This window comes from Scyliorhinus canicula, chromosome 14 (genome assembly GCF_902713615.1).
Source record: "Scyliorhinus canicula chromosome 14, sScyCan1.1, whole genome shotgun sequence".
Lineage (NCBI taxonomy): Eukaryota > Metazoa > Chordata > Chondrichthyes > Carcharhiniformes > Scyliorhinidae > Scyliorhinus > Scyliorhinus canicula.
This window is the reverse complement of record NC_052159.1, coordinates 37,835,651-37,863,086: the sequence shown is the minus strand read 5'-3', so window position 1 is coordinate 37,863,086 and position 27,436 is coordinate 37,835,651. Positions and strand designations below refer to the sequence as shown.

The 27,436-nt window shown below is 46.4% G+C and overlaps 1 protein-coding gene across 2 annotated transcripts; it reads left to right on the top strand.

Annotated features, from left to right (window-relative positions):
- Window positions 1-2,311: 2,311 nt before the first annotated feature.
- ccna1 (cyclin A1) lies at window positions 2,312-27,280 on the top strand. 2 transcript variants are annotated; one of them, XM_038819073.1, is made up of 8 exons: window positions 2,312-2,397; window positions 10,639-10,897; window positions 11,083-11,213; window positions 11,788-12,011; window positions 15,218-15,422; window positions 18,631-18,744; window positions 26,638-26,771; window positions 26,850-27,280. In XM_038819073.1, the coding sequence occupies exons 1-8, from the start codon at window positions 2,317-2,319 to the stop codon at window positions 26,914-26,916; spliced, it is 1,215 nt and encodes a 404-aa protein (XP_038675001.1). In that variant the 5' UTR covers window positions 2,312-2,316; the 3' UTR covers window positions 26,917-27,280. The 2 variants fall into 2 exon arrangements, with proteins under 2 accessions (XP_038675001.1, XP_038675000.1); XM_038819072.1 differs by lacking the exon at window positions 2,312-2,397 and adding an exon at window positions 10,108-10,462.
- Window positions 27,281-27,436: the final 156 nt, after the last annotated feature.

Genomic DNA, 27,436 nt, shown 5'->3' with positions numbered 1-27,436 from the left:
AAGAAAATGTGGCAGCCAGCTCTCAAAGAATAGAGAGCTAACCCTCCACCCCTTCTGGCAAACCAGTGACCCGGACATTTTTATTCCGACCTCGGTTCTCCAGATCATCCAGGAATTCTGACATCACACGCAACTGATTTTCCTAGGATTGCAAGCAGGCCTCAACTGAGGAAGTTACATTTTCAACAAGGATTCTCTTCTCCGTTTCAGCGAGCCTCTTACTAGTATTCTGCAGTTCTATCTCATGAACACTGATATTCTGCACCAACAAGCCAAGCTCTTCGTCAATGACTTTAATGATATCAGCAGTCATCAGCTGTCATGCCTTCGAGAGTGCTGGATAGAGAGCCCGTTCGAGGCTCAAGTCGTCATGTTGGGGAGTCACCGCCACCCCGGTTGCTTCTGACTACTCTCTTTTGTTGACAATTTTCCTAGGATTCCATGGCATTTTGTCACCAACGCTTAGCCAGAAATATTCCAGGGACATAATATGGAGTATTCACTCCCGGATTAGGTACATAAGGGATGTGTAAGCACGATAAATGAGAGAATGAGTGGTGCCAGAGTCCACAGAAATGCTGCTATTCCTGCGCTTGCATTACATGACCCCCTTGAGGCGATATTAATAACTTTCAACATAGATAGAAGATTAGTTAGGTAACAGGAAGCTGAGCGTAGGGATGAATGGGTCATTTTTGGGATGACAAGCTACAACTAGCAGAGTGCTAGAGGGGCTCTACAATCTATAACAATGACTTCAGATGGTAACTAAATTTGTCAAAGACACCAAGATAGGTAAGAAAGTAATTTGTCAAGATGAGGAAACGAGTTTACAAAGGCACTTAAGTAGTATAAGTGAGTGAGCAAAACATTGACAGATGGAGTATAATGTGGAAAAGGTGAACTTGTACACTTTGGCAGGAAGAATGTAAAACAGTATACTATTTAAATGGAGAGAGACTGCAGAATTTGATGGTACAGAGGGATCTGGGTGTGCTGGCAAATGAATCACGAAAAGTTAATGTGTGGGTACAGCAAGTGATTAGGAAGACAAATGAAATGTTGTCGTTCATTGCAGGAGGAATGGATGATAAGGAATATAAATTTTACTGCAGCTGTATGGGGCCTTGTTGAGATTACATCAGAAAAACTGTGTAAAGTTTTGGCCTCATTAGAAAAAGGATAGAAATACATTAGAAACAGTTCAGAGAATGTTCATGTGACTCATTTGTGGGATGAAGGGCTTATTTCAAGAACAAAGTTTGGGCCTACAGCCATTGTAGTTTAAAAGATTGAGAAGTGATCTTATTGAAATGTGTAAGATCCTGAGGGGACTCAACAGGGTGGATACCGGGAGGATGTTCCCTCTTGTGGGGGAAAGTTGAACTAGGGTTTCCCTTTTAAGACAGACAAGGAGATTGTTTTCTCTCTCAGATAGTTGTTAGACTGTGGAATTCCCTGCCCCACAAAGCAGTGGAAGCTGGATCATTGAATATATTCAAAGCTGAGTTTTGAATGGCAGCACGGTAGCATTGTGGTTAGCATAAATGCTTCACAGCTCCAGGGTCCCAGGTTCGATTCCCGGCTGGGTCACTGTCTGTGCGGAGTCTGCACGTCCTCCCCGTGTGTGCGTGGGTTTCCTCCGGGTGCTCCGGTTTCCTCCCACAGTCCAAAGATGTGCGGGTTAGGTGGATTGGCCATGCTAAATTGCCCGTAGTGTCCTAAAAAAAAGTAAGGTTAAGGGGGGGGGGGGGGGGGGTTGTTGGGTTACGGGTATAGGGTGGATACGTGGGTTTGAGTAGGGTGATCATTGCTCGGCACAACATCGAGGGCCGAAGGGCCTGTTCTGTGCTGTACTGTTCTCTGTTCTATGTTCTATGAGTTGGTTGGTTTTTGGATAGACAATTGGGATGCAGACAGGAAAATAGAGACCACATTCAGATGAGCCATGATATTATCGAATGGCAGAGCAGGCTCAAAATGCATACTGGTTTACTCCAATTTCTAAGTCCTATACTCCTATGTTCCTAATTCAACTGTCTTTCCAATACAGCATCTAGGGTTTTAAAAGAATCCAGTGTCTTGACTGCAACACTCTTTCTGGTAACCATTTCCAGCTGTTGATAAATGCTTCCTGAAATTGGTTGTATTGAATATAAATTGAAAGGTCTAATGTTTATTCTTGATCGGAAATACATTATGCGATTCTAATTCCCTACATTACAACAGTGCTTCAAATGTTTTTTATTGGTTGTGTGGTTGATGGGCATAGAAGCCGGCATAAACCCAAGTCCTTCTTTTTTCTAGTTGGCTTCTATGTCCTTGAACTCGGGAGAGAAAATTCAACTGTGGTCCCCACTGCTGAAAAGTGTATGCAGGCTGATACGGAGAAAGGAGGTAAGGGTTTGGCAGTGGGGTGGGAGGGGGTGTGGTGGCCTGTCGGGTAGTTGCAATAGTGATGGTGGACAGAAGATTACCTATATGCACGAGGTATAAAAACTGTACACATGTTTATAATACATAAATGCATCATGAGGACAGAATCCTTCTCTGCTCTAATGCACACATAGGTTATGTTGTCTGTCAACACTTATTACCTAGCCTGGTATCCAGCTAAATGGTCGTAGAATATCAGAATCAACTTTAAAATAGTTTTCTATTAAATAAGGAAAAAGATGGTTGTCAGGGGCCAAATGGGCCCCTCGAAAAATCAATGATGGTATTGTCAATGAAATGGTACTATATAGCGAATTTACAGTGCAGAAGGAGGCCATTCGGCCCATCGGGTCTGCACCGGCCCTTGGAAAGAGCACCCTCCACCCTATCCCCGTAACCCAGTAATCCCACCTAACCTTTTTGGACACTAAGAGCAATTTAGCATGGCCAATCCATCTACCCTGCACATCTTTGAACTGTGGGAGGAAACAGAAGCATCTGGAGGAAACCCACGCAGACATGGGAAGAACGTGCAGCCTCCATACAGACAGTGACCCAAGCCGGGACTCGAACCTGGGTACCTGGAGCTGTGAAGCAACTGTGCTAACCACTGTGTTACCGTGCTGCCCATAGATATATTGAATCATTATTTTGTGACAATATTTACAGTAGATGTTGCATATCCTTTTTTAAAAATAATTTTTAGGTTGAAGTATGAAGAATGTATTTATTTATTTAATTTTAGAGTACCCAATTCATTTTTTCCAATTAAGGGGCAATTTAGCATGGCTAATCCACCTAACCTGCACATCTTTGAGTTGTGGGGGCGAAACCCATGCAAACACGGGAAGAATGTACAAACTCCACACGGACAGTGACCCAGAGCTGGGATCGAACCTGGGACCTCAGCGCCTTGAGGCAACAGGGCTAACCCACTGCGCCACTGTGCTACCCGATGTTGCATATACTAAGGGAATTAACATTGAATCAGGACTGTGGACTCACCAAAATTAACATGCGCAAAATAGCAATAGTGAAGAAAATAATAACATTAAGGTGTGACAAATCCCCAGGGCAAGATGATTCCCATTTTTGAAGGAAGTAGGTGAGAGCCCTTGAAAATGGCCTAACTAAAATCTTCCAAGTTCTCTCCATTCAGGAATTGTTCCATTAGATTGGAAAATTGGACATTGCACTTCAATTTTCAGGAAGGTGAGAGAGGGAAATCAGGGAAGTGAACACTGTTTGGTCCAACATCTGTGCCAGAAAAATTGAGAGTCTATAATTAGAGAGTGACTGAACATCTTGAAAACTTTCAGTTGATCAGGAGATAAAGTGTAAGTCATGCCTGATGAACTTGATTAATTGAATTTTTTGAAGAGGAGACTAAAATAATGGATGGGGGATGTCTATGGATGGTATTCATGTGGACCTCCAGAAGGCATTTGATAAAGTGATTGATAGATAAAGATGAAGTTAATGGAATTGAAGGTAAATTATTGACCTTGTTATTAAATTGGCTTAGCCAATTTAATAACCAGAGAGTGGGGACAGTGGGCAAATTTGTAATTCAAAGAATGTGACTAGTGGTGCTCTATAGGGAACTGTGTTGGGTCTCAAATATCCATCCTATTTATTAATGGCTTAGATGACAGAACTCAGAGGTACAGAGGGAATCTCAGTGTCCTGGTACATGAACCACAAAATGTTAGTCTGCAGCTACAGCAAGTGATTAGGAAGGTAAATGGAATGTTGTTGTTTATTGCAAGGTGAATAGGATATAAAAGTAGGAAACCTTTACATGGTTGTATAGGGCATTGGTGAAACCATATCTAGAATATGCTATGATCTTACTGAATATGCTGTGATCTTATTGAATTGCAGCACAGGCAGCTGGGGTCGAATAGCCTATGCCTGCTCCTATTTTGTATGTTTATATAGGATAAAATGCTACATGTCCAAGTTACCAGGAAACCCAGATCACTCTCTATCTCAGAGTTCAGCAACCTCCCCCTATTTAGATGATATGCTGATTTTAGCTTCTTCCCATCCAAGTGAATAACTTCACATTTTCCTTCATTTTACTCCATCTGCCAAATTTGTACCCACTCGCTTAAGCTATCTAACATCCCTTAGCAGGTCCCCACTTTCCTCAATTTACTCTCCTACTTATCTTTGTGTCATCAGCAAATTTTGCAGCTATACATTTGGTCCCTTCATCCAAATCATTGGTATAGATTGTAAATAGTTGAGGCCCCACCACTGATCCTTACGGCACTCCACTCGTTACATCTTGCCAACCTGAAAATGACCCATTTATGCCCACTCTGTGTTTCCTGTTAGATAACCAATCCTTTCTCTGTGCAAATTTGTTATTCCCTGCACCGATCCCCCTCTGACTATCCCCTGACCAACCGGCTGCACCACTGGCCACCCCTGATACTGCCCACCCACCTGGCAATCCACTGACCTCCCGACCCACCTTCCCATTAACTCATTCACCCATTCACTACCCACACTTATTCATTAAAAGATGACACTGTTAAAAATTTGCCTGAATAGAGCAGCTTATGTCCTCTACATCTCCCGACTCTCCTACAATCACTGGGTTTACCTTGGAGTGCCTGCGTTGCCCATCTCTATATAAACATGGTTTGGAAGCTCCCAGCAGAAATGGGAATGTCATCAGATCAGAAAAAACCTTGTGGGCAGCGGCACTGTGCCCAGAATAGGGGTGTAGTAGCGCCAGGGGGTGGTGGTCAGTGGGATGGTGGGGGTCGTTGGATGGTATGGGTTCAGGAGGGGGTGACTAGGGGTCTCCGTTGTGATGCTCAGTTCAGTTATGCAGCTCTTAGGCTGTTGGTAAGTATCCAGGTAAGACTTATGTATCTGGTCCAAGTCTCTGCTCTGAGATCAGGGTGGGAGACATTCACGGACAGCCCCGGGCAGCAGGGAATCAGAGATTTAAACAGCATAATTTCTGTGCAAGTTCATTGCGTCAGTACTTCCGCAAGACCTGGAGGAGCATCTCCCAACGTAAATCTCCGACTATCTGGAAGCCGGAAGATTTGTGGCATCTGTCTCGTGTGTTTCTTAGCTCTCTAGTGAGATCAGGAAGATCGCAACCAGATTTAGTCTCTGGGCCAAATTAAATCTGCCGGACAGTGAGGGCATGACAACAGATCAGAGAGATTGGTGGGGGGGGGGGGGGGGGGGATCAGCTGAGGTTTCATTTGCAATTTCGGTTCTATTAGAAGGCAGACATCGTCAAATCTTTCCGAGTATATTGACGAGAAACAATAATCTTGAGGTGTGTGTGTGTGTGTTTCTGCGGTTGTCTCGTTCAGACAGATGCCCCAGGGGAAGACCCCCAGCTGGCTCGGTTGATGTAGCTCTCCAGGGATCTGGGGGAAAATGCTGTGTAAATTGTGGCTCCATAGTAACTGGGCCACGCGGAGATGGGAAAGCGTGAGGTATTCCGCGTCCTTAGAAATAAAACGCAATCGGTTGGTGACTAATTATAGAACTCGGGGCCCCAGAGTAAAGCAAACGATCAGCCTGACAAACGTTAACAGCCCGAGACGGGATTATGCTGCAGATTTGTGCGCAGTCAATTCGTCGCTCGGGGTTCTGTGTGTTTGACTATTCTCACTCAGTTTAAACAGAGAATTTATTACATCCGCCAATTATTTGTGGACAAAATGATTTGCACTAACATCAATGCAAAATTTAGCAGGTTTGATGATTTAATAGAAAATTAAGCATGACAAATATAATTTAGATTACTTCATTTGGAATGCGCCAGGCAATCGTTATTTTTTTATTGGTTCACTGTGCCAGCATTTATTGCCCATCCCTAATTGCCCTTGAAGGGCAGTTAAGAGTCAACCACATTGCTATGGGTCTGGAGTCACATGTAGGCCAGACCAGGTAAGAATGGCAGATTTCCTTCCCTAAAGTACATCAGTGAACCAACAACGACAATTAACAATGGTTTCATGGTCATCAATAGACTTTTAATTCCAGATTTTTATTGAATTTGTATTTCACCATCTGCAGTGGCGGGATTTGAACCTGTGGGTCTCTAGATTACTGGTCCAGTGACAATGCCACTATACCACCACCTCCCCAAATTGGGTTTTCAACAACAACCATTTCACTGTCATCATTCGATTTCAGATTTTGACTGAATTCAAATTTCACCATGGGCCGTGGTGGAATTTGAGCCTGTAACCCTAAAGCATTTAGCCTGGGTGGCTGGGTTACTAGTGCAGCGACAGTACCACTGTTCCACCGTCTCCCCACATCCTGCCATCCTTACAGGACCACCTTCCTGTTGTTACATTGCAGTACGTGGTGGAGGGAAATGTTAATAGGATGTAAAGCATAAACCAACAGTCATTTTAATTTAAAATTTGAGGTTCTTTGAAAATAAATATTTTGATGTGGTAAAGGAAAATGCAATCCACAGAAAGGTGAGTGAGAAACTTAATTTTTAAATGATGCCCATGCATATTGCCATTTAAAAAAAATCTTCTGATTAGGCATTTATGTATAAATGTATAGTCGGCATTTATGTACAAATGTATAGTCGGCAGGGAGTGGAGTTGGTAAGTAAAAATAACTTACTTCGGGAGTTTTCAGAAAAAAATGAAAAGTGCCATCACAGGAAAGCTGTGACCTGATTGGCTGGTAGGGAATCTGCACTAAATTTAAAAATTAAACATTGTTAAACTAATTAAACATAATTAATTAATTACTTAATCATAATTTAGAGGGGTATCTAAGCCACAGACCAGAGAGTACTGTATTTAGCATTTACATTTATAGCAGAAATCTAGTGCTAGGAAACATATACTTAACAGTAACTTTTTAAAAATGTATTTAATTTAATTTATTAATTAATGAACACAATGTCAATCAGAGTGGTGCTGTGCTCTGACTGTGAGATGTGGCAGGTCCGGGAGGTTTCCAGCATCACGGGTGGCTACATCTGCAAAAAGTGCACTCAACTGGGGCTCCTCACAGACCGCATGGTTCAGTTAGAGCAGCAGTTGGATGCACTTAGGAGCATGCAGGTAGCGGAAAGCGTCATAGATAGCAGTTATATAGATGTGGTCACACCCAAGGTGCAGGCAGAGAGATGGGTGACTACCAGAAGGGGCAGGCTGTCAGTGCAGGAATCCCATGTGGTTGTCCCCCTCTCGAACAGGTATACCATTTTTGATACTGTTGGGGGCAATAGCCTATCAGGGGAAAACAGCTGCAGCCAGAGCCATGGCACCACGGCTGGCTCTGATGTTCAGCAGGGAGGGTCAAAGCGCAGAGTTTAAAGGGACTAGAAGAATGGCACAGTAGTCTAGCAACCTGTCCACCAACTAGAATTAATAACATTATCGATGTGCTGACCTATGGGAGTGGCAGTGCCTCCAATATCTCTGAGGATGGCAGCATTCATGTTTGACCTCCACTCTTCCAGTGCCCTTGCTGATGCCTGCCAACCAGTGCAAACTGATGCTATCCTTGCAGGGATGGTGCAATCCAAAGCCATGTGTACCAATTGTTTATGGACAATGTGGTCATCAAGTGGCATTCTAAATTCCCTTTGTCCTCCTCGACTGCTTGTTATATAGGCAGGGCCGGCCCAAGGTACCGGCAACTCGGGCAGTCGCCCGGGGCGCCATGTGCTAGGGGGCGCCAGAGGCGCGGTGGCCGCCCTCCCCCAGGGCGGCCCCCGCTGCCCCCCTCCTCCTGTCACCCCCCCCTCCGTCCTCCCCTCCGCCGCCCCCCCTCCGTCCGCCCGGCCCCGCCCCTGCCCCCCCGCCTCGGCCCCCCCGCCCCGCCCCAGCCCCACCCCCCACCCCGCCCCGCCTCGCCCCCCCCCCCCCCCCCCGGCCCCCCTGCCCCTCCCCGGCGCCGCCCCCCGCCCCCCCTCGGCCCCGCCCCCCCGAAGGGTGCTGAAGTTCAGCTTGCCCGGGGCGCCAGCAACCCTAGGGCCGGCGCTGTATATAGGCGGTGGTAAGGATTGTGCCATCATGGTTGTGCAGCATACATCAAATCATCATGAATCTTGACACCCACTTTGTTGGGAACTGCAGAGTTCCTATAGAGTGGTGCAGGCAGTGGAAGTCCAGTTTCAGCAAGTTGTCTATTTTAAATGTTTGTGTGACAGCATAATTTTCATTGAATGCATGTTGTGTAAGGTGGGCGTGGGGTTGAGCACTGAGTCAACAGCATTTGTAGCCCAATAGCCACCCTTTTATTAGTCATGGTGCTCAAATGCAGCCGACACAATGAAAGGCAGCATTGTTGCTGCCACGACGCTAGACATTAATCTGCATGAGTGGCTACATATGGTTTTGCACCAGCTTGACATTGAGGGTGTGCAATCCCTTTTAGTTGATCTATAACTCAGTGTTTACATATGCTGTGCCCAAAGCAATGTGAGGTGGGGGTTGGGGGGTTGAGGTCCTTCCTGCTGAATGCATGTTCAGCCATGTGTAATTAAGAGGATAGATTAGGGGGAGCTTTGAGCTCCTGGTTACAACCTGATTAGTATCATGATTGACCTATCTCTGGCAGACTCTCATTGCCCCCACACTCCAAGGCATCTTCCCCAATAGTTCCTCAGGCATGATTCACATTGGAAATGTGCACAGTGTAATTTTGAACCTCGACTGCCCTCTGAAGCACCCATCTCCAAAAAATCGAGGACTATGCATCCAAATTTTGCGGCAAATGGATTGCATAAATCTGATGGCAATTATCTTTTTCAGGTAGTTTTCCCAAATACCTGTGAAATTAATGTAGCCCTGGGACAATATTTTGTAAACAGCCAATTTAAATTGAAATTATTTGGGGGGAGGGTACGGAAATGTGTATCTTGTGTCTTATGCTGTGGGAAAGATGTTCTGATTGTCAGCCCAGGAATAAAATCTTCCTCATGCCAAAATCTCCCTCATGTCAGAATAACGTTCAGCTGAATCTGCAGATGTCATCATCATTAGTAACCCCATCTTCATCCTCTGAGGAGAATCTGCAGTTGTCATCGTCATTAACAAGCCCACCCCCCTCCTGCAGTTGTCACCATCATTCTAATAATTTTTATTATCGTCACAAGTAGGCTTACATTAACGCTGCAATGAAGTTACTGTGAAAATCCCCTAGTGGCCACACTCCAGCGCCTGTTAAGGTACACGGAGGGAGAATTCAGAATGTCCAATTCACCTAACAAGCATGTCTTTGGGGACTTTTGAGAGGAAACCAGAGTGCCCGAAGGAAACCCACACAGACACAGGAAGAACATGCCGACTCCGCACAGTGACACAAGCTGGGAATCAAACCTAGGTCCCTGGCGCTGTGAAGCAATAGTGCTGACCACTGTGCTACCGTGCAGTCCACTAACAAGACCATCCCCATCCACTGAGGAGAACCTTAGTTGTCATCATCATTAACAACCCCATGACGACTTTCTCAAAGATGCTACTTCTCGGTCACCCTGGAAACACGCAGCCGCAGAAACAGATGCGGAAGTCAGGTGCGACCCGGGCGGCGTGCCGCGTTGCCATGGAGCTGCTGATTCGAAGCTCACGTGCGCGGATAACGGAAGGTGATTGGTGGGATTTAATAGACGCGGGCTGATTGAAAGTAATTTGCTACACGATGGAACCGGAGTGAGCTGCCCTGTGCTCGGAGCCCAATTAAAACCACTCCAATATAGAGCTGCCTTCGCTCAGCCCCTCCGGCTCGCTTTTACTAGGGGAGTGGGGGGAGAGGAAGGGGATTTGTTCTGAGCAACCGAAGGTTCAAACAAACGAAATTTTATTGTGTGTCTCTCTCTCCAGTGAAGTCTTTGTATTTAACTAGCAGCAGCATCATGTACAGGGGTAATCCTGCTGCTTTGAAGCGCAATGCTGATCAAGAAAATATTTATTTAGTCCCACAAGTGGGTCCCGTTAGTCAAAAACAGAGGACCGTTTTAGGGGTTCTGAATGAAAATGATCAGCAGAGGCGTTCGCTTTGTCAGGTAATCGGTATTCAGTAAATCCGTTACTTCTGATGAGAGCTTTTTTCCGCTTGTTTTTAATATATATATGTAATTTCTCAACAGTCTGGCTACACCGGAGTTCTTGCGTATTTATTTCAGTGGGTTTGCAAACTGATCCTTTGATTTCTCCTCCTTTCTTGCCCATTCCCGGACAGGCTTCTCTAAAACCGTGTGGCACCGCTGCACTGGGTCCAGACAATGGCTTCACTTCGGCTAAGAGCTGCAGCGGCACTGAGTGTCCGGCTGCTTTCATCTCCAGCTCCAGCTTCAACATCTACATGGAGGATGAAGTCCAGGATGAAGTCGAAGTCTCCGAATGTAACCTGACCTCTGAGCTGGAGACGAAGCTTGGGGAGGTTGGTAACAGCTCCAAGCCAGCGGAGGACTATTGTCTGTTCTTGGATCTCAGTGAAGGTAAGGCGAGATATGGAATCTGACTCTCCCTCCACGCGCCCTACAGGTTATCGCATCCTTTTGTTTTTGCCACGACGAACAGTATTGGGTTTGAAGTGTTTAAATCGTTCCTGTTCCCGTTTTTAGTTTTTGCATTGTTGTTCACTCGTTTCGAAACGCCTGTTAAATGTCTTTCATCCCCGCAGTTTCGCCTATGCTAGTGGACTCCTCGATGCGCTCGCTGCGTTCCCATCATGAGGATTCCCATGTTCATGTGGATTATCTCGCTATGGAAGGCTATGCAGAAGACATTTACCAATACCTTCGAGAGGCCGAAGTGAGTGGTGGTTGCACTGCATCACACTATCTAGAGGGCGTTTTCGCGACTGTTCAATAGCACTGTTTCCCCTTGGGAGCTACTGGCCCGGGTTTGGTAACAGCACTGTCTTTGGCAACTCGCTCAATTTCTCCACCATTAAAGCTTGTGTCCCATGTTGTGAAAATCACTTGTAAACTCTTGCATTAAATGATCCCACCGGCGAAGGGGACAGTAAGTCTGATGCCGGGTTTTCTAGTCTGCTTCAAAAGTTGACATTTTATTTTCGCCTCCAGAATTATCGAAATAAAGCCGGCCTTAAAACATCACCAAGCTTTGTCGAAAGCTCATTGGATTAAATCAAACCTCCATAAACATGTGTCCAACTTTACAAACTCGCACTTGTATTTGAGACGACTGGAGTTCTGATATTGGTGCTTCCTCTACCCCGCCCTCCCCAATTCGAATCTGTGTAGTGTGAGCCCAGATCAGAAACTACCAGACATGGCAGCTGATTTCTACCATGGGGTTTTGGGGTTCCCCCCCCCCCCCCCTCCTCCCAGCCTTCATTCTTCCGTGCAATTTTCTGTTTCAGGAAAAAAATAGACCGAAGTTTGGCTACATGAAGAAGCAGCCGGACATAACGCCCAGTATGCGCTCCATCCTTGTGGATTGGCTTGTCGAAGTCAGCGAGGAGTACAGTTTGCAAACGGAAACCTTGTACTTGGCGATAAACTACTTGGACAGGTTCCTGTCATGCATGTCGGTCCTGCGAGGGAAGCTGCAACTTGTCGGGACAGCAGCCATACTTGTGGCATCGTAAGTTGTTTTTTTTTTGGATTTAAGATTGCGAATTGCGGTGAGGTCCGTCCCTCCTTTAACTAAAAATTGATCATCTCCAGGGTTGTTTTGTTGGCTCCGGGGATGGGGGGCATCGCTGGCAAAGCAATATTTATGCCAATTTCTGATTATCCTTGAGTCACCATCATTCTTGAACCCTGAAGCCCATGTGGTGCAGGTGCACCCCACAGCGCTGTTGGAGAAGAAATTCTAGGATTTTGATCCAGGGAGGACGACAATTTATTTCCAAATTGTAGGTTTCCTACAACGCAGAAAGAGGCCATTTGGCTCATCGAGTGTACACCAACACTTTGACAGACCACCCTACCCAGCCCTGTAACACGACCCAAGGAGCAATTTGTCATGGACAATCCACCTAACCTACACATCTTTGGAATGTGGGAGGAAACCCACGTAGACATGGGGAGAATATGCAAACTCCACACACAGGTCAGAATCTGGGTCCCAGGTGTTTGATGGCACTGCTGCCTCATTGTGCCACTGTGCAGTCAGAATGGTATGTGGCTTGTCATGATATGCAGATAATATACAGACAGACCCCCTCTTGCAGTGTAATGCACCACCTTGCCAATGGCTGGCAGAAAGGGCAGTGCCCTCCATTTTACAATGTAAAGTACAACCTGACTGTGATTGATGGTATCCTCCTCAAGCTGGACTGGATTGTCATTCCACTCAGTCTCCAGAGCTTGGTGCTCCACCAAATCCATGAGGGACACATGGGTGTCGTGAAGTGCAGATGCAGAGCCAGACAGGCTGTCTACTGGCCTGGTATTAGCCAGGACATTTCGAGCATGGTCCTCAACTGTGCGACCTGTCAATGCTTCCAGCGCAGAGCAAGGAGACTCTCCAGCAGCACTGAAGCCTGTGCTTCAAAAGCCACGAGTGGTCTGTTTGCCAAGTCATACCATTTCAAACATGTCACTTCCAGCCCACACTATCCGCAGTCCAATGGGAAGGTTGAAACAACTCATCTGCAAGGCTGCGGATTCTGCTTCTGACATCTACCTTGTGCTGTTTGCATATAGGGTGGCCCCACTGTCCACTAGCATGTCGCCAGCTCAACGCCTGATGAACGGGACCTGCACACATCACTTCCAGTCATACACTTGCCCAACCTGGATCACCTCCTGGTGCTGCAGAAGATGCAGCAGCCCCGAAACCAGCAAAAGCAGGGCTATGATGCTCATGCCACTGATATGCCTGTTATCCCTGGCAGACACTGTTGTGAACCAGATACCGGATGGTGGCTGGTCTGCTCCAGCTGTCATTGTTCAACAGGCTGTGCCCCGCTCATATGTTGTACAAATGACTGATGATACATGTGGTTGTGTGACTAAACAGACGGGCACTGCGCAAAGTTGCCCGCCTGCAACCGCTTTCTTCTCTGTTTCTGTCCATTGTTTTGCCACCTCCTGATGCGTCTAACTATGAGGCCGCTGTCAGGCCTCCATCCCGCCTGTCAGGGTGCCGTCGTCCCCACCACCACCACCTCTCCGGCGGTTAATAAGGATCAGACGCAAGGAGACTGGACTTGTGAACATTTGTTTTGTTTCCTATGTTCTGTTTTCTCACATTAGACAGCTGTCTTCACGTGTAAATATATTCAAATATGCCACCTCATGTAAGCACGTTCCCATAGGCCAACAAAACATTTAAAAAAAGATATCATGATATGCAGATAATATACAGACAGCTAATGAGCACAGAGCAGGACATGACCAATGAGCAGGCTGGACACTCGGGGGTGGTAGCTCGCCATAAAAGGCATGAGGCAGTCACTCCTCCTCTTGCCACTGAACACCTACAGAGTGAGTCGGTGTATTTACAGTATCTCCCCTCCAGCACGCGGCTAAGAGTTAGTCTGGTTCAGTCAGATAGAGTAACCACACTTGGGTTAGCAGAGAGTCGAACCCATAGAGAACTGTGCTATTGGTTCAATAAATCAGATTGAACTAACTTAAAGGTCTGGAGTATCTTTTGGTTAAAGCTGCATCCAGTTGCAGCCTGTTATCCCAGAGTACATAACACAACAGCTTGGAGGGGAACTTGCAGGTGGTGTTCCATGCATCTGTTGGCTGCCTTGTTATTCTAAGTGATAGAGGTAGAGTTTGGAAGTTGTTGTTGAAGAAGCCTTGGCAAGCTGCTGGAGTGCATCTTGTACCTGGTGTACACTACTGCCATTCTGCACCCATGGTGATTGGAGTGATTATTTTGGTAGATAGGGGGCTTTGGACCTGAATGGTGTCAATTTCAGTCTTGTTGGAGCTGCACTCACCCAGTCAAATGTTCCACCACTGAGTTGTACCTTTATGAATGGGGGGAGGCTTTGGGAGTCAGGTGTGTCGCACTCTGCAGAATTTCTGACCTCTTGTAGCCACAGTACTTGTATGGCTAGTCCAGTTGAATTTTGAATATAAAGGAAAGATGGTGCAGATGACCATTAACTAACTGGCTTAATTATTTGTTACTTAGCCCAGGTCTGAATCTTGTCCCTGCCTTGCTGCACATGGGCACAAGACTGCTTCAGTGGCTGAAGAATCATAATGGTGCAGAATATTTGTGTAATCATTAAGAACCCCACTTCTGCCCATCTGATGAAGGGAAAGCCCTTAATGACGCATCTGATGGCTGGGCTAGAACACTGCCCTGAGGACCTCTTGCAGCAATGTCTTGGGATGAAGATGATTGAGCTCCCACCACCATCTTCCAGTGGGGAGTTTCCCCTCTTGTTGACCTCTGCTTTGCTTGGTTCTTTGATGCTACACTGTCAGATGCTCCTCTCCTATGTCCATGTTTGGATCAAGAATTTAATGAGGTCAGGAACTGAATGGCCCAGGCATCAATGAGTAGGCTATTGCTGAAAAGTGCTGTGCCATGTGATAGTATTGTTGACAATTACTCATCACTTGCTGACTTGAGAACTAATTGGTTGGGTTCAATTTGTCTGCCTTTGTGGACAAAACATACCTAGGCAAATTTCCACACCTGGTAGATGCCAGTTGCAGTTGTACAAGCCATACTTGGCCAGGAGAGCAGCTAGTTATGAAGACTTGGTGCTTCAGAACTATGGCTGGAATATGTCTGGGATCATAGCCTTTTGAAATGGGCTCTTAAATAAATATCCACTTTTTAAAAGAAACAATTGTGTATATTTTCTCACCTAGGAAATATGAAGAAATCTATCCCCCAGAAATAGATGAATTTGTCTACATAACAGATGACACCTATACAAAAAAGCAACTCCTGCGCATGGAGCATCTCCTACTCAAGGTTTTGAGTTTTGACATGACTGTTCCAACAGTCAACCAGTTCCTAACACAGTTTTTGAAGGAGGAAGGGATTGGTGGACAAATGGGAACTCTAGCTATGGTATGTATATCTAATTTCTGGATGTCTAACTCCATGGAGTTCAACATGAATAGAGGAACTGGTTCTGAATATGCAATAGAAATGACTCTTGGATGAAGGTAATTTAACTTCTGTATCATCTGGGTATGATTAAATTGGATATTGCAGCATGATGTAGATTCAAATAATAAAAAGTTGGGTGGGGTGTGTGTATCATGAAGATTTGAAGTAATGCCACTGAACCAATAAAAGAAAATGGGAAATCCAAAAATCATTTGTCCATTTTTCTTCGACTCCCATAAGTGAGATCAAAAATGTAGACAATACTTACAAACTTTTTACTGAAATTCAAAAGGGTGAAAAAAAGTTCAAGATTATGGAAGAAACTGATGAAGGGACAGGGCAGCTTGTTCACTAGCAAATTTCAAATGAGGTCTAATCTCTTTGTGGCAACTGTTCAAAACAGTCAGCCCATGTCTATGCTGGCCACGAGAGAAAACAAAACTAGTTGCTCACCTTTTTAAATGCCACTTTTCCTACTTCAGATGCACATCCAGGTCTGCCTCAACCACCAACTTGGTGAGTTCCAGATGCCCTCTGGGTGAAAATATTTTATCTCATTGCCTCCAATCCTTCTGCCAATCACTGTAAAATGCTTGATAATTAATCCCATGGCTGGGGAACAAGTCTTTCCTGTCTAGGCCCCTCATAAATTTTGGTCATCTAAATTAAGTCACCCCTTAGGCAAACAATCTTATCCAATTAAGCCCTGACGACATTCTTGTAAATCTCCTCTGCACTCTCTCCAGACCAATTTTATGTTCTCCTGTAATGTGGTGACCAGAACTGTACACAATTGCAGCTTTGGCCTATCCAATGTTTTGTACAATTCCATCATTAAATACCTGCTTTGTATTCATCCAATAAAGGAAAGCATTCAATGTGCTTTCCATCTTGTTCACCTGTAGACATGTACTCACTCTCTTCCTTAACACCCCCTGTCACCTCTCTATCTTCCTGTTTATTGTGCATTCTCTTGCTTGCTCTTCCAGATTGAATTGCACTTGTCACTTCTCTTCCCAGTTTATATCTATCAACTAGATGGATAATTTTTGTCTGCAAATTTCTCATCATGCCATCCCATTTTATAAAAAAGCAAACCACCAAAGGACAAATTCAGGATGCATTGCTGTTTTTGGATCCAGTCTGTTAACCATGCACTTTAAAAAAAAAAAAAAAAATTGATGCAAAATCTCAATTCAAAGGGGAAAATGCGACTTGTTTTTACTGTCCACTAATCCCATTGGCTTTATGGAAGTGGCCTTATTGCGCCTAGTTCCTTGACTGAACTTCCATTCTGGAATTGGCAAGCATCAATATTCTAATTTTGAGTAATCCGATTCTGTTGGCTAATAAAAGCTGGCAAAATAAATTGTTTGGGTATTAATTCTATGCTAAGGTAGCAGGAGGGCTACATTTGCTGTGAATTAAAATTTGCTGGGCATCAACTGTTCATTTTGTAACTACGTACCTTGTTCAAACGAACAAAAATCCCCAATGGTTAATTTTTTTGACCCATCGTCACAATGTTAATATCAAACCCTTGAAGGGAGGTAGGCCACTGGTTATCTGAACTCTGATTCAAAGCAGACCTCACACATGTAGGAGGCAGGGGGTCGGTAATGATCTTGAACATGCATCCTTATCTAATGTAGACCCTCGACACCATGCCAGTCAGTATCAGTTACTCTAGATGCCAAGCTCATGTCCACTCCATGCACTGGGTGCATGACCTAGGTAAAGGACTAAGTGTCCAGGTGAGATGTTTTTAACCAATCCTGCCTTTGGGTGGACAGAACTTTCCAATGCTGTTTGGGGGGTGGAACATCCAAGCGTTCTTGCATTTATCCCTAACCAAGATGGGTAATTATGTGATCCCTAGCCATGTTAATAGACATGGGTTCTCATCACTTCATGTTTGCCTCCAGGAGCACTTGAGCTTTGCTAATTTTATTTAACAAACAATTTCTAATCCCATTTCTCGACACTTCTCAATGCCCCATGGCCAGGTTAAATGAGGGGATGTTATAATTGCACAAATTTACCTCACTATGGTGAAATGTGTCAAATAATTCCAACTGAAAACGATTTAAACCTAGTTTTGTCCTATGCTGGCATTGTTGCAAAGCTACACATTGTGCCAGTTGTATGAAAGTTGGGGCTTTTCCTACTGAAAAGTCTGACCATTAAGTAGCACCAGGTCTAACATGTGACTATGCTAACTCCTTGTCTCTAATTCTGGCAAAAGAAAATGATTGCACACCTGATGAGAATTCTAAGTGTTCTATGCCTCATGGATAGCTAACTCTACAAATCTACCAATTTCACGTTGCTGGATGGGGGTGACCAAGTAAATTATGTTGGCTGTAGGTTTGAGTCTTGTGACATGTTCGTAGTGTCATAAAGCACAGAAAAGGCCCATCGAGTCTGCACTGGTCAAAACAATCACCTAACTGTTCTAATCCTATTTCCCAGTACTTGGGGCCATAGCCTTGTATGCCTTGGGATTGCAATTTATTCTGAGAGCAAATGTCTGCAGTGCATGGAACAATTATAATTAAGAATGCAACTGATAAAGTCTGGAAGCTTGTGGTTGACTTTGTAGCCTAACAGTTTTTTGTATAGGCCTGTCTCTGTCTCTCCAATGAAGTATGAGTAATAATGGCATCATTGTGGATTTGGATTCCAATATTTGTCCATTAATGGCATTTTCATTGACCATTCACATTTGCCAAGGCTAAATTCCCCATCTTTACTGAGGCTCTCAATATCTAAGTTGAACCATCGATGAAGTAAGAGGCAAACATATTAAAACCTGGTTGATTAATTGTGAAGTTAATTCTCTGCAATAGTTCTTCCAAGAAGCTAGTGGGCAAGCTGAAACGATCAACGGATATGAAAATGGACATTGAAGATGTGGAACTTGTGCAGAAGTGAACATCTTTCTAAAATGGAGCCCTGGGAGCTGTCTCCATGCTTTGTACATCTGCTATGTCCAACACAAGACTGACCCCTGGGTGGTTGCTGTGCCAGACCCTTGGGTTGCTCAAACTAAGTACTTTGAATGGCCAAGTTTACTGTGCAATCAATTTGTGCAATCTTGAATCTCTCTTGGTTTCAAAGAAACCAGTCGTACCGATTTAGCTAACAATCTCTCTCCATTCCACAGTACATAGCTGAGTTGAGTTTACTAGAAGCTGATGTATGTCTGAAGTATGCACCCTCCCTGATGGCAGCAGCTGCGTATTGCTTGGCAAACTACACAATCAACAATGCTTTTTGGGTAAGCTTTTGTGCCAATAACAAACTACATGCATTTAACATCAGTTATGGAAATACACAACAGGCCAATATCCACCTTCCATTGGAATTAATCCAAATGACGAGCAAATGCATGTTTGGGGGGGGGGGAGCGGGTTCCAAGACAAAATGAGATCTGACTCTTGCCTGAAGGGAAAAGACAAAAGTCATGGATTGAAAATGCTGTGTGATTAAGAATTTTTAAAGAGATTTTATTCCAAACATGCACACATTAAAAATCACCAAGCCTAATAGTCTGCCAAAGCAATGTTTGTACAGCTTTTCCCCTTTATCTCTTTCCCCACCCTGCTCCCCCATAACGAACAACTCAAATAAGGTCATGGATTGCCTCCACTGCATCTCAACCCCCTCGACTCAAACTGGATATTCTCCAGCTGGATATTCTCCAGCTGGATGTACAAGTCCCCCAGCCAGGCCACCACACTGGCGGCGTATCCAACCTTTTAATTAAACATGACCTTCACTGGGCAATCTGAGGCAAAGGCTACAACATCAGCCCCCTTCCCCTCCAGCAGTTCTGGCTCCTCTCGAGACCCCTAAAGATTGCCATCATAGTGTCTGACCTACCCCCCCATCCCCACTGACTTAGATAATGTCCCAAACACGCCCAAATTCCTGCAGCCCCAGAACATGTGAGCATGATTCATTGGCCCACTTCTCTCGCCCATCAGCCACCCCCTGGAAGAACCCACTCATCTTGCCTGAGATGTGCACCACCTTAACTTAATCAAGCTCCTCCTCGTGCAGGTGGTTCAGTTCACTCACCACATCACCTCAACCCATTGTCCCCAACCTATTTCCCTCCCCAACTCCTGCCACTTGCACTTTATCCTCACCACCTGTCCTGCCCTCCCCAAGTTGTCAGGATGCAGCAGTTGCTTCAACGTTTACTCTGGTAGCTTGGGGAACATCCACCACTCCTTGTGTAAATTCCCACACCTGTATATACTTAAACTCGCTGCCCCACAGCCCATCCAATCCCACAAACTTGTCCTGAACCCTATCCCAAACTGCTCCAGCTCTGCCTCCTGCCACTTCCCATACATCATTACCACAAGAAGTAGTTATGCTAAAACTGTGAATATATTCGAGAGGTAGCTAGATATAGTACTTGGGGAGAATGGGATAAAAGGCTATGGGGAGAAAGCAGGATTAGGCTATTGAGTTGGATGATCAGCCATGATCATGATGAATGGCTGAGCAGGCTCGAAGGGCCAAAAGGCGCCTTCCTGCTTCTATCTTCCATGTATCCCCCCCGACACAGTAGTATCAACACAAACATTCTTCCAGCTTGAAATGCCTCCTCAACTGGTTCCATATTCTGATTGTTGACTGCACCTTCAGACTCTCCTGTACTGAACCAATAACAATGGTGCCATCACCAGGGCCTGCCCCCAAGACTAGACCCCCAACAGGATTAACCCCAAGCCTGATCCACTCCATCTGCTATAAAAATATTTTAATTAGAATTTTCCAGTTTTAACAATTAGACATATAAAAACACCATGTTTACAGAATGAGATGTTTCATGCACCCCTGTCGGCCTCCTCTCTGGCTCCATCTTAGTGCCGCCTTCTGCCATGGATGTTGTATTCCTTTTATGATTGTTGCTGTTGCCCCTATGGCTTTCCTGGAGGGGGCTCTCTGCACCCAACCTCCTGCCACTCTTTCCTCGTGCCCCTTCCTGATGCTTAACTGGCTTTCTTCCTTAACTGCCCCTCCACCCCACTTCTTCCTATCCGTTCTGTGCGACCCTGTCTGCTTTCATTGCCCCCCCCCCCCCCCCGCTTTCTTCTGAATCACTATTTTATCTTAACCAGGTGGAGAAATTCTGACATGTTCTCCAGTGTGCAATTAAGGAAGCAAGGGCATTGGCCGCCTTCCCCATATGTAGTTTGAGAAGACTGCCGCACTCAGGCACGGCTCTACCCTCACCCCCACAGCCTTGGACATTGTCTTGAAGAAGGCTGTCTGGAACCTGACCAGTCTGGGGCAGGTCCCGAACCTGTGGGTGTGGTTTGCCAAGCTTCCCTGGCACTTTCACACTTGTCCTCCACCCCTGGGAAGATGCTATTCATTCAGGTTCTGGTTGGGTGTGCTGTGTGTGCACCACTTTAGGCTGCATGTGCAGGCGGAGTTGGCCCTACTTGGTGATTTGCTCCAGAGTCCCCACTCTACCTCAGCCCCATGCTCGTCGTTCCATTTCTGTCTTGCTCTGTCTAATGATGTGTAAATCTCCTCACCAGTTCCTCTTCTCCATATTGTCCGTCTCCAGCAGTTATCGTCCATCTCCAGCAGTTCCTCCAGCCCTGTCTCTTGGGGCCCTATAGGGTAGCTCATCATCTCATTGCGGAGAATATTTGTAAATGTTGCAGCTCCAGTCTCTCATCTCTGGTTGAGTCTGTCTCCCATGTAAACATCCCAGACTGCTAACATCTTGCCCCCCCCCACCTCCATCCTGTCCTCCCTTTCTAAAAGTGGTGTCTAGCATGGCTTGTGCAGCGAAATGGGTCTATTATCTGCTTTCTGTCGGGTTATTGTCTTTATTGGATATCAGCAAAAGTGGCCTGTGTAAGCATTAGAGGTAGAGTACCTCTCGCTAGCAAGTCTACGAGCATCTTCCATGGGTGCAGGGCCAGATTTGGTGCAAACGTTATAGAACTCTGCCAGGAACCCATCCTGGCACCTTCCCTGCCTGCATGAAGTTGATGCTCTCCATGACCTTTCCCAGTCCTATTGGTGCTTCCAGCTCCCTCCATCTATTGTCCCCCATGATGGCATGTCTAGTCCATCGAGGAACAGTTTTATCCAGAGTACCTTTTGGAGGGGGGGGGGGGGGGGCTTGGAGGTGTACAGCCCCTGATAGAAGGCCTCAAATGCTTGGTTGACCGTTGTCAGTTTCTGCCTCTGCTTTTCCTGGGCTATTTCCCTTATGGCTGCCAACTTTCTCAGCTGGTGAGCCAACTGGTGGCTAGCCTGCTCTATGCTCCTAAAGGTCCCCAATGTCTGGCGGAGTTGGTGCACTGCCTTCCTGCTGGATAGCAGGTCCCAAGTCCATTTGTAGATTTTCTCCTCCAGAAGTTTTGGAGTATTTTCTGTTGACCTCCAGCTGTCTAGCTGTTCCCTCTTTCCCTGTCTATGTGCCTTGTAGGCTATAATCACTCCCCTAATCACTGCCTCCCAAAACCTCCCCCATTCTGGTGTTCGCCTGTGTTTTTTGGCAGAAGACCTTGTCAGCCAGGAGGTCTGTGCCCAACCTCCATGCGGGACATTGGGCACAGCCAGTCTCCAACCTCGCATCCATGTGGAGTGTGGTTGGAGATGACTATCTTGGAGTATTCCACTCTATTTCTGGAAGCACCGATTTCCTCACTGCAAAGGAAGTGTATTTGGGTGTATACCTTGTGCACTGGTGAAAGGGGTGCACTGGTGAAAGAGGTGAGAATTCCTCCTCACCAGGGTGTAGGAACCACCATGGATCCACCTCCCCCATGTGTTCCATGAATGCTCCCAATTACCTGGCCATGCCTTTCTTTTTCCGCGTTCTGGTGTTTGATCGGTCTATCAGTGGTTCTGTCCGCCATGATCAGTCCGGCGTATCAATCTTGTGGATTTCTGCCATCGTCTTTATAAAATCCATGCCATCCCAGTTGGGTGCATTATGTTTACCAGACCTACCAGTGCCCCATCCAGGTCACCGCTGACCATGACATACTGTCCCCGTGGGTCCATAACCGTCTTTGGTGCCTGAAACGCTATCCTCTTGCTAATCCAAGATAACTACTCCCCAAGCCCTCGTCCCACAATATGAATGATGCATCTGTCCCACCCAGCCCCTTGCAGTCGGTCCTTCTCCCTCGCATGTGTCTCTTTGGAGGAAGACTGTCAAACGTTTCTCTGGGCTGTTAAGCACCCTGACATTCCAGGTGATAATCCTGGTGGGTGGGTTTTGTCCCTGTTTCTCTGCCCCCTCCCCGCCTCCTTTCCCACAGGGTCAACCATACTTACCTGGTGGAATAGGCCCTGAACTCTGGGGTTTTTCTTTGTTAGGGTGCCATCCAAAATGGCCACGGTCACCGTTCTTGCTACGAGGCTGGGCCCCTGCAATCTCTGGGGGGTGGGGTGAGAGGCACCCAATATGGCCCAAACCATGTGTACAGCATATGAGTGTGCCCCTGCACTCTCGGGTTTCCCTTTGTCCAGGGACCCTCCAAAGCATCTGCTTGTGGTGCCATCTCCCCCCACCCCACCTTGTGGGATGGAGGCAGAGGCTGTTGTTTGAGTTGTCGGTCTCTGGGGACCCTGCATCTTGTCCACCCGCTGCTCTTGTTCTTTCCCTTCAGTCCTGCCATTGCTATGCCTTCGCGAGCCCCCATTCACTGGCATGTTGTGGTGATGCTCCAAACCCCTCTAGCAGACCTATGATTGTGCCCATACACTCCAGAAGGCCTGACACTAATAACAGCAGGTTCTGTGTGCGACACCTGGTGCTCCCTGCTCCCCTCAATCCCCCTCCATTCTGTCGACCCCTGAAGGCCACACCAGCACAAATAACAATGCAACAGCAGGCACCCCAGCCTCGTTTCCCTGTGCAACCTGAAATATGCTCAACTCTTCTCATTGTACAGAGGCTTGCCACCAGGGATGCATACCAAAGGTGCACCCACACCACAAACTTTGGCCCAATCTAACCAGAATTTTGAATGGGTACCTCCACTCCACCCAGTCAAAGCCCCCCCCCTCCCTCAACAGAGTTATAAATTCAACAGCCTCCCAATATTGCTGGAGTGTTGCCCACCCTTCACAACCCTGTTTGATCAGCAGAGACCACCTCTGGCATCCCTCCATCGTACCCACCAACTCCTTCACTAGTACTGTCACATCTGTGTTTCAGAGATGGGCCTGTATGACCCTTACTCCAGTGGATTGATGCCTGAGTGGTGTTGACCATTTCCAACCCCCCCCCCCCTCACTGAACATTCCCATCAGGTTGTGGGGGGGGGGGGGGGGCACAAAGGTTCCAAAGAGCTCAAACTCTCACTGGAAAGCTGTTAGGCCCTGGTGCCTTCCCCAACTGCATTCCCCTGATTTCTAGCTATCATCTCCCCCAGCGGCTCTTCCAATGCCTGCCTCTTCGCCTCTTCCCCTCTTCCCCTCCACCAAGCTCAGCCTTGTACAGCTTCTCTTAGTATCCCCTGAGCACACTTATCTTTTCTGGCTCTGACACTGCCTCTCCCTTTTCTGCCCTCTCCTTTTTAAAATCGCCCTAGAAGCTGCCTGATACTACACTTTGGGCCAATATACAATTTGCCTTCTCTCCATACTTGTATTGCACCTCCACAGCTGCCCCACTGCCTTGCCCATCAGCAGCATGTCAAACTGCACCTACAATCTCTTCCCCCTCTGCCAGCAAATCCTTCGTGGGGGCCCCTGAGTATCTCATATCCACCTTGTATCTTGTCCAACAGCCACGTGTGTTCCTTCCTCCTCCTCTGCCTATGAACCTAAACCAAATAATCTCACCTCCAATCACTACCTTCAACACTTCCCCGAATGTGGCCGCCAACCTCCGCGTTCTGATTAAGCTCCACATAGTTCCTAATCGCCGGTCTTGCCTTTTCCATAAAATGTCTTGTCCGCCAGAAGTCCTGAATCCATCATCCATCTTGGCCTTTGCACCTAACCTAAACAAAACCTGACATCCAGCCAATGTAGCTCATGGTCCGAATCACAATTCCTGCGTTTTCTGCACCCACCACCCCATCAGTGCTGCCCAACTCACAGAACACGTGAGAAGGAGTACTCCCTCCATGGATCCGCCAAGCCCACATGCTCCATAAGTCCCACCGGCTCCTTCAACATCCTCTACCTTCCCATCGACTCGGGGCTCCACGTGTCCACCCTCGGCTCTATTATGCAGTTGAAAACCCTGCCCATAATCCCTGCCTATCGAAGTTTGGGATCTCCTCTAGTAACGTCTCTTTTACAAATCCTGTATCATCCCAATTAGGTGCATATATATTGACCAATACCACTGGCGTTGCCTCGAATGCTCCACTCACTATTACAACCTCCCTGTTTTTTGGCTGAACAAAATGGTCTTCCCTCAACTTATCAAACGCAGAGTGACATACTTATCCCTTCCTCAGCCACCTGATCCTTCACCCGGAGATGTCACATGCACAAATTTCACCTCTGCTCTCGAACCCCTTGGGTGTGTAAAAGAACCCAGTACCTCCTTGACTTGTCCATTTAGCCCCCAGATGTTCCATGTCATGACTCTTACCGGAGGCCTATGCCTCCGTCCCCTTCTATCGTTCACTCGTCTGTTCTGCCTCAGGTAACTCCACTCTGAACCAGGCCCATCCTAGATGGCCCTCCTACCCATGACCACACGCAGCCTCCAAACCTGCTACGTTTAATTTTCCCCACCCAAAAACAACCTAGCCATCCCTCAACCTCCTCCCCCACACTTCTGTTCACCAGCATTGCTTGCTAACATGGCAACTCTCTCTTTAAGGCCCCCTTCCACACTTTCGCCCCCCACCCCCCCCCCCCCCAGTAACTTTACCGTGCCCCACCTCAGGATCTTCTCCTTGTGCCATGACCTGTGCAACCACACAATTGCTGCCTGCAGCACCTCCCCTGCTCTCTGCATCTGCCTCAAGGATGTGTGGGCCCGATCCACCTCTGGGGCCTTGTCCAACACGACCACCTCAACCAACCTGGTCAGAATCCTCAAAAAGTACTCCCATGTGCTCATTCCCTCCACACCTTCGGCAGATCCACAATCTGAAAATTCGGTCATCTGGACCTGTTTCCTCCTCCGCCTTTGGCCGCAGTGACTTGCATAGATCTCCCAGGATCCCACCTCTGTCTCCAAGGACAAAATACAGTCACTCTTGGTGATCCACCCCATTGTGGTCCCTTGTGCTTCAAGGCACTTCTCCACTGATCCAACAACCCTGAGATACTCCCTCCATCTCTCTCAACCATTCACTGCCTCTGCTGTCAAAATTACTCCACCTGAGGCTTTCCTGCAGATGATGACCCTTCTCCCTCCAGCATTCTCACAATTGGTGATGTGTCACAGGTCTCTTCCAACTCGTTAGCCTGGTCCTTCTGTCACTGCCAGGTCTGATGGCCAGTAGACATGCCAATCCAGCGATCAACCTTTTCACCTCCACTCTATTTTTCTGCCAAATCTACCTTGTTAATGGGTTAAATGCCAAAACCACTGCCTTCCAGCCAGAGCTGCCCTGTGTGATCACTCACTCCATAGCTACCACTGGAAGTCCCTGTAATAAGGATCTCTGCCCTACTGTTCAGTTGGCAGAGTGCACTGTCCAATATTGATCAATCGCCTGCCATGAAAGAACATTTTGCAGTACCAGTCACTGCCCAGCAGGGAGACTGACGAGCTGTTCCTGGAACTTGCAGCATAGTCTTTCCTTAGCCATGATTTGAGGATAATACCAGAGGATATCCAGTTTCTGCTGTTTAATTAGGCATTCCATCACTTCCAATTTTCCCACAGGGCAGCACGGTGGCACAGTGCAGTCTCACTGTGCTCCGATTCCAGGTTCAATCCTGGCCCTGGGTCACTGTCCATGTGGAGTTTGCACATTCTCCATGTTTGTGTGGGTTTCGCCCCCGCAACCCAAGGATGTGCAAGGTAGGTGGACTGGCCATGCTAAATTGCCCCTTAATTGGAAAAAATTAATTGGGTACTCTCCACTTGCTGCTGCTGCCCTGCATGCTAACGTTGGCTAGTTCAACCAGGAATATATTGAATTCTTGACTGCTCAAACTAAGCAGGTTTTGGAAACTAATAACTATCTTGTCTGTTTGACAGCCTGAACCACTTGCTACATTTACTGGTTACTCATTGGTTGATATTGTACCTTGTCTGCATGATATGCATAAGACCTTTCTCCAAGCCAAATTCCAGCCACAACAAGCCATTAAGGAAAAATACAGGAGCTCCAAGTAAGTCAGATTTTTAAATCCATTTGAAGATTTTTTGTAAAACAATCTGTTTATAAAAGAAACCCTTTTCCTCCCCAGGTATCTGAGAATTTCTCTCATTGAGCCTCCAGCAACATTGCCTCTGCATGCACTTAAAGACAATTGAAGGATGAATATTGAACACACTTTGTAGGATTAAACTGGAGCACTGACTTTATTAAATGACTGAACTGGTCATAAACACTTGAGGACTGCTGCTAATCGACTCCCATGGCTGACTGCTGTTGGATTGTGACCTTGGTTTTATAGAATATTTTAAGGTGCAATTTTTAAACCAGTATTAAATTTTTAATCTTTATTTATAAGGGAATGCTTGGATTCAGTGAGAAATTGTGAAGTGACTGTTCAAATGACGTATTGCTTCATGAGCAGTTGTAAATGCAAATAGCATCTCTCTCTGACATAAGACAGGTGGCTGGAATGAGTGTTTGTACTTTGTATTTGGACAAACAATAAAGCATTTATATTAAAAAAAACCACTGATCTTGTAATGTGGTGTCCTTGAATGACACGAGGGGCCAAGAATTATGCATAACCAGGCCCAAGATTGAAGCAAGCTTTAACGAGAGATGTGCTTGAACTGCAAATTTCCTTCATCTAACAGTACCAAATTACTAAACATTGAT

Excerpts from the sequence above, each read along its gene's own strand:
- ccna1 (XM_038819072.1), top strand. The coding sequence starts at position 10,313 with ATGTACAGGGGTAATCCTGCTGCTTTGAAGCGCAATGCTGATCAAGAA. Across the intron at positions 15,423-18,630 it reads AAATGGGAACTCTAGCTATG|TACATAGCTGAGTTGAGTTT; the intron begins GTATGTATATCT and ends TCCATTCCACAG. Across the intron at positions 18,745-26,637 it reads CAATCAACAATGCTTTTTGG|CCTGAACCACTTGCTACATT; the intron begins GTAAGCTTTTGT and ends TCTGTTTGACAG.